The sequence below is a fragment of the Mobula birostris genome, chromosome 6 (genome assembly GCF_030028105.1).
Source record: "Mobula birostris isolate sMobBir1 chromosome 6, sMobBir1.hap1, whole genome shotgun sequence".
Taxonomy (NCBI): Eukaryota; Metazoa; Chordata; class Chondrichthyes; order Myliobatiformes; family Myliobatidae; genus Mobula; species Mobula birostris.
Genome location: NC_092375.1, coordinates 151,907,239 through 151,919,655, shown reverse-complemented (window position 1 = coordinate 151,919,655; position 12,417 = coordinate 151,907,239). Strand labels below are relative to the sequence as shown.

Below are 12,417 nucleotides of genomic sequence, written 5' to 3'. Positions count from 1 at the left end.
TGTTATGTCCTGAGTTTTCCAATGTGCTCCTTGGTTTACTTACTTCCCTCTAATTTCATTAAATTTGAAGTCATACAATGATTTCTACTCCTACCCCCATCTCGACTATATTCTGTTCACTCTTTGCCTCTAATGCCTTGATTTTAAATTATTTTCACTCTCCCCATGGCTTTGCCACTCCATGTTTCTGATCATTCTGATCAGGCTTATTCAGAAAGTTAGAAGGCATGGGATCCAGGGAAGTTTGGCCAGGTGGATTCAGAATTGGCTTTCCTGCAGAAGGCAGAGGGTGGTGGTGGAGGGAGTACATTCAGATTGGAGGATTGTGACTAGTGGTGTCCCACAAGGATCTGTTCTGGGACCTCTACTTTTCGTGATTTTTATTAACGACCTGGATGTAGGGGTAGAAGGGTGGGTTGGCAAGTTTGCAGGCGAGACAAAGGTTGGTGGTGTTGTAGATAGTGTAGAGGATTGTCAAAGATTGCAGAGAGACATTGATAGGATGCAGAAGTGGGCTGAGAAGTGGCAGTTGGAGTTCAACCCGGAGAAGTGTGAGGTGATACACTTTGGAAGGACAAACTCCAAGGCAGAGTACAAAGTAAATGGCAGGATACTTGGTAGTGTGGAGGAGCAGAGGGATCTGGGGGTACATGTCCACAGATCCCTGAAAGTTGCCTCACAGGTGGATAGGGTAGTTAAGAAAGCTTATGGGATGTTAGCTTTCATAAGTCGAGGGATAGAGTTTAAGAGTCACGATGTAATGATGCAGCTCTATAAAGCTCTGGTTAGGCCACACTTGGAGTACTGTGTCCAGTTCTGGTCACCTCACTATAGGAAGGATGTGGAAGCATTGGATAGGGTACAGAGGAGATTTACCAGGATGCTGCCTGGTTTAGAAAGTATGCATTATGATCAGAGATTAAGGGAGCTAGGGCTTTACTCTTTGGAGAGAAGGAGGATGAGAGGAGACATGATAGAGGTGTACGAGATAATAAGAGGAATAGATAGAGTGGATAGCCAGCGCCTCTTCCCCAGGGCACCACTGCTCAATACAAGAGGACATGGCTTTAAGGTAAAGTTCAAGGGGGATATTAGAGGAAGGTTTTTTACTCAGAGAGTGGTTGGTGGGTGGAATGCACTGCCTGAGTCAGTGGTGGAGGCAGATACACTAGTGAAGTTTAAGAGACTACTAGACAGGTATATGGAGGAATCTAAGGTGGGGGCTTATATGGGAGGCAGGGTTTGAGGGTCGGCACAACATTGTGGGCCGAAGGGCCTGTACTGTGCTGTACTATTCTATGTTCTATGTATGCGTGTCGAATTTTCTTCAGTCACATAAGTGAGTTAATCCTACTCCACAAACCCACATCTTGTTAGTTCCTGGATTTCATAAATTCACAATTCCTCCACCTGGTAAAGACCATAAGATCTAATATTCCACTCCGAAACTGCTCTAACATTTCTAAAAATGAGATGTTTCCTGATACATACTACCTATACCTAAAGTTTTAGTAATAGAACTCTTTAGTGCAGGGTAGGAATCCATGGCATAAGAAAGGTTGGGAACCTCTGTTTTAGTGGCTTGTCAGCATTGGTTTTTTTCTAATGGTTCCTGTGAAGTTTCTCAAAATATATTTCTGTGTTAAAGACACTATATCAATAAAAGTATTTTACTTGTTGATAAATAAAATGTGTATTTTATGAAGCAATATGGTGAAAATCTGACAATACTCATCGGGTTTTGATGGCTTGAAATTGTTTTTCTTTCTAAAAATGCTGTCTCACTATCTGCATATTTACATTTCTGTTTTTATTTGATCAGAAGTTGCTAGGTACAGACCAATATATTGTGGAAACTATTCATTGCTGAGTCAGATATCAGTGTGGATTCTCTTGACTGTAACATTTGGCCAGGTTGTGTGTATTCTGAATTGAATACAGTAGTGGATACTCAACATCATTGGCAGTAAGGATTGGTAACACTGTCTTCTCCCACTGATCATTAATGCAAGGTGTACCTCAAAGCTGCATGCTTAGCACCCTGCTCTACACTCTATACAAATAAGCACAACACCAATGCCATTTCAGATTCACTGACAGCAGTACAGTGGATGAATCACAGTTAGAGATGAATCAATTTACCCAGATCAAGATGGGGCACCTGGTTGAGTGGTACAGTAGCGACAAGCTTTCAATCAATGTCAACAAAACTAAGTGTTATTTGTGGACTCCGGGAAAGGGAAGGAGGTGAAAATTCGCCAGTCTACTTTGGGGATTAGCAGTGGATGAAGTCAGCAGCTGTAAATTCTTAGGCCCAGCATATAGATGCAATCATAAGGAAAGTATGCCAGTGTCATTACTTTCTTCAGAGATTGAAGAGATTCAGCTTGTGACTGAACACTTTAAAGTATTCTGACTGAATCTGGGTACGGTACAGTTTGAAAGCACAGGAATGTAAGAAGCTGCAGAGAGTAGTGCACTCTGCCCAGTACATCATGGGTACATCCTTCTTCACCATTGGTAATATCTGTAGGAGGTGTAGCTACAAGAAGGCAAAACGTATCATTAAAGATCCTCATCCTCTGTTTATGCTGTCATCTTACCTTTGGCAGGAACTACAGAAATCTGAAATCCGAATCAGAACCAGGTTTATTATCACCGGCATGTGTCGTGAAATTTGTTAACTTAGCAGCAGCAGTTCAATGCAATACATAATAGGGAAAAGAAAAATTAATAAATAAATCATTTACAGTATATATATATTGAATAAATTAAAAATCGTGCAAAAAACAAATAATATATATTAAAGTGAGGTAGTGTTCAAGGGGTCAATGTCCATTTAGGAATCCGATGGCAGAGGAGAATAAGCTGTTCTGAGTGTGTGCCTTCAGGCTTCTATACCTCCTACCTGATGGTAACAGTGAGAAAAGGACATGCCCTGGGTGCTGGAGGTCCTTAATAATGGGCGCTGCCTTTCTGAGACACTGCTCCTTGAAGAAGTCCTGGGTACTTGTTGGCTAGTACTCAAGATGGAGCCGAGTAAATTGCAGCTTCTGCAGCTTCTTTTGGTCCTGTGCAGTAGCTGCACCCCCCCCCTATACCATACAGTGATGCAGCCTGTCAGACGGCTCTCCACGGTACATCCATTATTTGTTGATGTACCAAATCTCTTCAAACTCCTAATGAAGTATAGTCGCTGCCTTGCCTTCTACCAGGTCCAAGGACCATTCAGTTCTTGAATCAACTGGAAAAACTAATCACTACAGTGTAGCATGAATATGATCACTTCGCACTAAAATTTACTTTTTTGTTCTAATTTTGTTCTTGTTTGTAAAGATTCTGTATATTATATGTTTTTCTTAAGAATACTGCTTGTTTGATGCTATGTGTTTGTAAGAGTTTCATTGCAGCTGTGCTTATATGTAGATGGGCATATGACAAAAAACTTGAGTCGACTTGAATTCCCTCCTGTCTTCATATTTTTCCTGAGGCTAAACTTGTATTTTGCAAACCTACAGCTCCAAGTGATATAAAACAGTGATTATGAGCTTTTCTCACACAGAAGGGCAGCCTACTTACAGACTTCTACTTTGCAGATTCCCTTGGGCTGACAATTAAAGGAGCTGAAGAGTGTTAAACAATCAGTGGCATTTAAAATGGTTCAAATAGAATCAAATAATTTTCTTTTTTTTAACAATTCCATATTTTTGTTTTTATTTTATAGTAAAATAAAGGAATAGAAACCAGTTAATGATACTTAAGATTTATAGTCGCTGTCAGCAGCTGTTCAGATGAAAGAAGTGGCTAGGTAGTCTGCCAGCCATGGCTGGGAAAAAGCTGAACAACAATTTTGTCAGCTCAATATAATTTTTGCTTGGCTGCGGCCTCTGTGCTGAATCTAGAAGCACAGTCAGAGGCTAGTTGTGCCAATGTCTGACTTCCACACTGTATAGTCATAGTCATACTTTATTGATCCCGGGGGAAATTGGTTTTCGTTACAGTTGCACCATAACTAATAAATAGTAATAGAACCATAAATAGTTAAATAGTAATATGTAATTTATGCCAGTAAATTATGAAATAAGTCCAGGACCAGCCTCTTGGCTCAGGCCCTGAAGTAATCTGCTTTCTACTGAGCAACCATTAAAATGTAAGTATGATTTGGGATATTTTTAAATGCAACCGAAGTGGCCCTGAGCTGCAGTATGGAAATATTGAGTTACAGCACTGGAAGTCTGTTCCAATGACTTGTTGACACAGTGAACAATAGATCTATTAGACCTTCATAGTTGAGTCTCTCTGGGAGAACTAGTTCAGTGTGTCTACATAAATATTTATCATTCCGAAATTTATCTTTTTCTGACTCAAAAAGTGAAACTATACCACAGTACCATTGTTAAATAAAGTATGTTTGTATAAAAGTATTTTGTTTGGCAGAAGTCTTATGAAACAATATTTTGTAAGAATTATTGCATCTTTTGTGAAATAATTATATTTGTACATGGCACAGTTTTGTTTTGCGGTATTTTTCTGAAATTGCTTTCTTTTATTTCAGATACAGCATTGCCACCATGAAGGTACATCTACATACAAAATTTTGCTTAATTTGCCTACTCACTTTTCTCTTTCACCATTGCAACCATTGCCATGATGACCATGACCATGAGCGTAATCATGATCATAACACCAACCATGTTCCTGAGGGGAACCATTTACATAACCACAGTGACTATCAGATATCTGAGGAGCCATATCTTCAAAATAATCCCAGCAAGAGGCCTGTGCATAGTGCAGTAAATAGACAAATATATTACATTCACAAACTATTCAGTCGTTATGGTGAGAATGGTAAATTGACTTTTGATGGTTTTGAGAAACTCTTAGCAAATTTAGGTCTTGGGGAAGTTAAAGTTGTTGAACTTGACCATGAGCATAATGACCATGATCATGTGTCACATTTAGACCTTGTAGAGATGCTAGAACATAAACATGAGCACTCTCACTCAGACTTCAATCACACAGCACATGAACAATCTGTACCAGTCACCAAAGTGAACAGTAAGCATTGCAAAAACTCTAACAGTAATAATATACATAGCACCACTCCCTCTCCCATTCCTCACCATCAGCCCCACCATCATCACCATAATCATCATCGAGGCTCTGGCCATTTTGGAGGCTCACAGATCCACAAGGAAGGAGAACAGTTCACTGACCCATCAGACCCTAACACACCACAACACCAAGCTAAAAAAAGATCAAAGAAACGTAAAAAACATAAAAGTGTAGGGAAGCAATCAGATATAGCATGGACTGCACCTCCTAGTGAATCCTTGAGTATTATGTCCAAGAATGAAGAGAGTACCGATGAACATTTTCATGTTCCTAATGAAGAAGTGGCATCTCAACACAGAAGAAGAAAAGATTTGAGTTCCTCAAATTTGAAGCATGAACATCATGACCAACTTAATTTTGCACATGAAGAGGTAAGATTGGTCGAATCAAATTATATAGAGAGTAACTTTTTTTTTAAAAACCTTTCTTCCATGAATAATGCCTAGATGAATTTAGAATGATTCACCTGTCTTTTGTAGACTCTTTATGGCTAGTTGCTTAAGGTTAATTGGTGATCTTACTGACTTTCATCATACATGATGTAAAATTCAGCTTTGCCTTAAATTGAACCATCTGAAAAATACTAAATAAGCTAGTAAAATAGAGGAAATGTAGAACCCTCAATACTTAAGTGCTTTTTTTATAATTTGACCAAGACAGTGTGCATTTGGGTGGTTATTCGTGATAATGTTTGCAAATAAGGCCTTTGCTCAAATTTCAGATAGATCCAAGTTAACACTGGAAACCGATGTCAGCCAGAATTTAATTAGTCTTCATCTAGTTTTAAAAGTAAAATATTGAGTGCTGTTGACTGGACATGTACCAGATTAGATGTCTAAAGAAAGAGCAACAGAACATTAAAGTGTTATCCGGTGGGTCTGATTTGGCGTCCACAGCTTCTCATTAAGTTGCAAATTAAAATGTAAGTGCAACCATATCAGATAAAAAGTTCCAGCAGATTCCGGCTTATTTTGGCTTTGGACAGAGCAGGCGGAAAGTTCATTAGAACAAAATATTGGAGGGGCAGGGGAGATGTCTACATTCCATGCATGCAGATCCCCAGTGAGTAATTGGTTTATTATTGTCACCTGCACTGAGATACGGTGGGAAAACTTTGGTTTGCATGCCATACATACAGACCATTTCAAAACATAAGTACATTGAGGTACAACGGGAAAAGTAATAACAGAATACAGAATCTAGTGTTTTAACAAAAATGACTTGGGCCATTAAATCAATTATTTCATAGAGAAAGTCTATCTGATGAAAGAAACATCTTGTTGTTGTGTTATCTTCATATATTTAATGGGCAATCTTCATACATTTATTCTTTTAGTGCTTGAATGTCTCCCAACTGCTGCGAAGCTATGGTCTTAGCACAAATTCTGGGATTTCTACAGAAGACTTTATATACCTATGCCCTGCTTTGCTGTACCAAATAGATAGCAGGGTTTGCATCCATCATCCTGAGGAGTTGAGGATGGAACTAGCAGATGACCAAGATTCCCTACTGGCAGGTGAGCCATAAAAATGTTTTCACTCTTTATCTTATACTTGCAAACTCTCAAGCTTCCAAGCATTTTTAATATGTGCATTCAATCATTTTTGTATTTTGAGAAACCCACTAAATACTATCAAAAGCTGATTCAAGTGGTCGGAAAGAAATTTAGTATCTTTCATGATTCTGCCCCCATCATGCCAAGTTTCCTAAGCAGTATAGAATACAAAATGAATGTTCATTTTAACTCTAGATACTGCAAGAGATCTGAAAGTAAGAGAACTAAAATTTAAAATTTCAACCCATCAAGGTGATAAAAATATGGGTAATATGTGGGCGTCGGTTAATTATGACTAATCGGGCCAGTACATTTTGGCTCAATTAAATGGCTGCCCCAATTAGCCAAAGTTTCATGGAAACAGTTATATAGGTATAGAAAAGACAAACAACCATTTAACTGAGTAACAAATTATGTATTTTTTTGAAACATAGAATAAATTAGAACATTGCCAGTACTACTACTGTACTATAAAATTGTTTATTAGTTCCTTATAGTCACCAACGGAAGAACTTATCTGGTGTACATTGCGTGTTCTTTTGATTGACTAAGTGAACAAAATCAGCACATGCACCTAATGCAGATATTGAACTGCCTTCATACAGTACTATGGATGATTGCATCCTTCAAATCTTCACATTCATTGTAACACTCAAGATGATTGTTGATACTTTCAAAATTGTCATAGTTCCTAACTTGTTGAAGCATTGAAGTCATTTCATTTTCACTACTGGCTATTTCTGGCATATCCACGTCTGAATGATTGAAACCACAGTGAGCAAAGCTATTAATCATCTTACTGTTTATTTCTCATCAACTATCAATGACAAAAATCACTGTATTTTGAACATGAACACGTGCAACCGACACAAAATGGTTTGCTCTAAGCACGGTGTAGTGTCTAGTGACCATACTAGTGTGTGACGCTAGTTAGAAACTGTTCAGCATTTCTTTCCCCAATTAAGAGGCACGTTGTCCCACATAAACTAAGGGAATGCTGGCTATTTTCTCAGTTAGTTTTTGTTTTCTTAGAATTGTCCTAAATAAGGCCACTGCCCTGATTAAGCAATGGTCCAATTAACTGGAATCCACTGTGTTTGTGTTCCTGATGTAAGTGATTCTGTGGTCTTTGCAAAGCTGGTACTACATTGATTGTAACCACTTCTACAGCTCCACTCCTATTGTGCCTTCAAGTGATTCTGTGGATTTTTCTCCCTTCACATCTTCCTTAACTCTTTCTAAGAATCTAAACTTGCCTATTCGACTGATTTATGAATCAGCTGTTCTAATGTTTCCTTCTTTAGGTTGGAACAGATTTTTGGCCAGATTTTGTCCTTGTGAAGAGCCTTGACATTTTACTCTGTCAAAGTGTCTTTATAAACTTAGATGTTATTCATGTCACAAAAGGTTGACAATGTGAAATAATTTGATAGCAATAAATGTAAGAAATTAAGAATTAATTAATATTCAATTAAGAAAATGGAAGGGGTGTATAGGCAACTATAGTTATATGGACCTCTGGTACTATCCTGAAGAACTTACTGAGTGGTTGCTTAAAGATGGTATTTAAATTGTTTGAACTTAGGTCGGTATTTTCCTTATTTTATTGCATTGTAAGGCATTTTAGTCTCGTTGCTCACTGCTGCTCTCACTTTACTCACCATTTTACATCGTCAGTTTATGCAGTGCATATTAACTTATCAAATTTGATGTGTGTCATTGTTTGAAAAAGAAGATTGTTGTACATACAAAAATCACTAATTTGAATTCAAGAGATGCATCAGCAAATGACGGTCAAAAGATGAATGCTGTCCTGAAATAATGCCGTAGCAAGAGATCAAATTGTTTTTAGCACAAGGTCAAAGAAATTGAATATTCTTGATGCTTGAAGTATTAATTATATTCAAAATGACCTGTCAGAAAATATAAGCAACACACATCAAAGTTGCTGGTGAACGCAGCAGGCCAGGCAGCGTCTGTAGGAAGAGGTGCAGTCGACGTTTCAGGCCGAGACCCTTCGTCAGGTTGCTTGAATTTCCAGCATCTGCAGAATTCCCGTTGTCAGAAAATATATCTTATTTTACTGATATGAAATTAAAAGAAGTTAAAATTGGTATATGCCAGATATTTCACTAATAACCATGTGAAAGTGTATTAAGAAAATGTGTTTTAGAATGCACTGGACGGTGAAGTATTTGGAACATCAATCTAGAGTGTGCTTTATAATCAACTCCTTGTGGTGTACAAACGTTGCAGTGCTGCCACAGTCCTGCTCACCCAACCTGGAACATCTCACGATCAGATGTCACCCATTTTATCTGTCGCAGGAGATTTCAGCGATCATCTCGGTAACGGTGAACATTCCACCTCAGGACAGTGTCAAATGGGTTCTAGACGAACTAGGCGAAGTAATAAACAAGCATGAAACAGCACATTCTGGTGCCTTCTCTGTTATGTTGGGGGATTTTAACTAGGCCAACCTGAAAATGTCTCTAAATAATACCAACAAATCACTTGTAGTACCAGGGGGAAAAAACACACTGGACCACTGTTACACTACCATCAAGAGCACTTATCGTGCCATCCATTTCCACTTTGGAAATTCTCATCACCAGGGTGTACTTCTACTCCCTGAGTGTAGGCGGAGACTGAAGACTGCAGCACCAGTAGTGGGGACCAAGAAGGTATGGACAAAGGAGGTGGAGGAGCTCTTAGAAGGCTGCTTTGAATCAGTGGATTGGATTGTATTCAGGGATTCATCTTCGAGCCTGAATGAGTATGCCACAGCTGTTCCTGTCTTTATTAAAACCTTTGTGGATGAGTGTGTGCCTACAAGAACATACTGTACATACCCAAATCAAAAACCATGGATGAACCAGGAGGTTTGTAGTCTGCTGAGGGCTACATCTATGGCATTCAAGTCTGGAGACCCAGGACTAAACAAGAAGACCAGGTATGGAAGGCTAATTCAAGAGCAAAGGAACAATTCTGAATGAGGTTGGAGTCAGAATTGGATGCATGTCAACTCTGGCAGAGTTTCCAGGCCATTACTTCCTAAAAAGTGAAACGTAACATCATGAATAGCAGTGATGCTTCACTACCAGGTGAGCTCAACACCTTTTATGCACACTTTGAAAGGGAGAATAAACTAGAGCTATGAGGATCCTTGCAGCACCTGGTGACCCTGTGATCTCTGTCACTGCGGCCGATGTCTGACTGTCCTTCAAGAGAGTGAATCCTCGCAAGGTAACTAGGCCCCGACGGAGTACATGGTGGGACTTTGAAAACTGTGCCAACCAACTGGCAGTGTGTTTAAAGACATTTTCAATCTCTCATTGTGACAATCGAAAGTTACCAACCGCTTCAAAAGGGCAACAATCATACCCCCGCCTAGGAAGAGCGGCTTGAGCTGCTTTAATGACTATTGTCCATATCTACGATGATGAAGTGCTTTGAGAGGTTGGTTATAGCTAGACTCCTGTCTCAGCAAGGACCTGAATCCACTGCAAAGTTGTTGCTGCGACACCATCACTCAACTGGCTGATACATCTCGCTCCTCTACGCTCTCTCTAGTCACCGTCTGAAATTCTGCCAACAATAGTTGTGTTGTTAGCAAATTTATGGGTGGCATTTGAGGTGCTCGCCACAGCCATAAGTGTAGAGAAAGTGGAGCAATGGGCTAAGCACACATCCCTGAGGAGTAAAAATCTTTACATTACGTCTCCGCCTAAATGTGCAATGTGCAATCATAGTAATTTATACTAAATAGAACAGTCAATGCAACATAGAAATACATTTAAGTCAATCTGATGGCTTGGTGGAAGAAGCTGTCCTGGGGCCTGTTGGTCCTGGCTTTTATGCTGTGGTACTGTTTCCCAGATGGTAGCAGCTGGAATAGATTGTGGTTGGAGTGACTCGGGTCCCCAATGATCCTTTGGGCCATTTTTTTACACCTGTCTTTGTAAATGTCCTGAATCATGGAAAGTTCACAACAACAGATTCTGTTAAACACTGAACTGTAGTCAATAAGCAGCATCCTGTTATAGGTATTTGTATTGTTCAGGTGATCCACGGCTGCATGAAGAGCCAATGAGATCGCATCCGCCATACCCCTATTATGGCGATAGAACTGAGTGTGTAAAGTCAGTAAATAAGTCAGTTAAGAACTGATTGTGAACTTCAGAAAGGGTAAGACAAGGGAACACACACTAGTCCTCATAGAGGGATCAGAAGTGGAAAGAACGAGCAGTTCAGTTTCCTGGGTGTCAATATCTCTGATCTATCCTGTGCCCAACATATTAATACAGCTACAAAGAAGGCACGGGCAGTGGCTATGTTTCATTTGGAGTTTCAAAGGTACATTTAATGTCAGAAAAATGTATATGATATACATCCTGAAGTGGTTTCTTCGCAACCATCCACGAAAACAGAGGAGTGCCCCCAAAGAATGAATGACAGTTAAATGTTGAACCTCAAGGTCACCCCCCCCAGTTCCCCTCCCTCCCACGCATAAGCGGCAGCAAGCAACAAATCCCCCTTCCCCCCCCCCCCCCCACCGGCAAAAAAAACCATTGGTACCCGTCACCGAGCATTCAAGCATGAGCAAAGCAACAGCAAAGACACAGACTTGCAGTTAACGTAAAGACTACTTGTTCACCCGGTATTCGACATACCACAGGCTCCCTCTCTCCCCCTAAAAAGAGAAAAAGAGGTGTCTCCATTTCACAGCGAGGGGGGAGACATAACAAACAACTCGCTGGTTTGTGATGTTCAAAGTCCGTTGCGTCACTTTTTCCGAGCCCTATGCCCAAAGATCTTGGGTCTCTGGACACACAGCCTGTGATCTTCTGTCTCCAACGACACATCAATCTGTCCGGGCACCGACTACCGGTTTTCCCACCCCCCCACCATCTCCAGAGCCACAAAAACTTGGTCCTATGAAGGCGAGCAAAGCTCTTAGGCTAAGTCCTTGGTGTGCCAAACAACAGCCATTCATAAAACCCCGAGAGCGGGTCCTATTCCTGCAAATAACCATGTGAGGAGGTTTGGTGTGTCACCAAAGACGCTCGCAAATTTTTGCAGATATACTGTGAAAAGCATTCTAAATGGCTGCCTCACAATCTGGTAATGGGGGTGGGGGGTGTTGTTACTGCACAGGATTGAAATAAGCTGCAGAGACTTGGAAACGTAATCAGCTCCATCATGGGCACTAGCCTTCATAGTATCCAGGACATCTTCAAGGATCAATGCCTCAAAAAGGCAGCATCTATCATTAAGGACTCCCATCGCCCAGATCAAGTCCTGTTCTGATTGCCACCATCAGGATAGGGGTACAGGAGCCTGAAGGCACACACTCAACAATTCAGGAACAGCTTCTTCCCCTCCGCCATCCGATTTCTAAATGGACATTGCACCTGTGAACAGTATCTCACTACTATTTTTATTTTTGTACTACTTATTTAAGTATTTTATTCAGATAGGTATTTACTGTAACTCACAATTTTGTCTATTATCATGTATTGCATTGTGCTGCTGTCATAAAGACAAATTTCATGACATAAACCTGATTCAGATTCAGGGGTGAGTTGACGTGAGTTGGCAATTAGCACATGACGAACTTTGAGCTCTATAACGACCTACTGATGCTCACCACTAAAATCGAGGCGAGAAGACTGGAACTAGTGGGGCACTGTCCCACCCCGAGCTACCTGCCAGCCTAGTCATCATATGGGAGCCCAAGCATGGG

General features: G+C 40.2%; 1 protein-coding gene across 3 annotated transcripts in view; it reads left to right on the top strand.

The window, feature by feature from the left end:
- Positions 1–12,417, top strand: part of slc39a10 (solute carrier family 39 member 10) — a 76,136-nt gene that overhangs the window by 33,478 nt on the left and 30,241 nt on the right. For all 3 annotated transcript variants that reach the window (XM_072261645.1, XM_072261646.1, XM_072261647.1), the window contains 2 exons: positions 4,556–5,486; positions 6,452–6,632. In XM_072261645.1, the coding sequence (XP_072117746.1) occupies positions 4,572–5,486; positions 6,452–6,632 (1,096 nt within the window). In that variant the 5' untranslated portion in view covers positions 4,556–4,571. The remainder of the gene's footprint in view (positions 1–4,555; positions 5,487–6,451; positions 6,633–12,417) is intronic.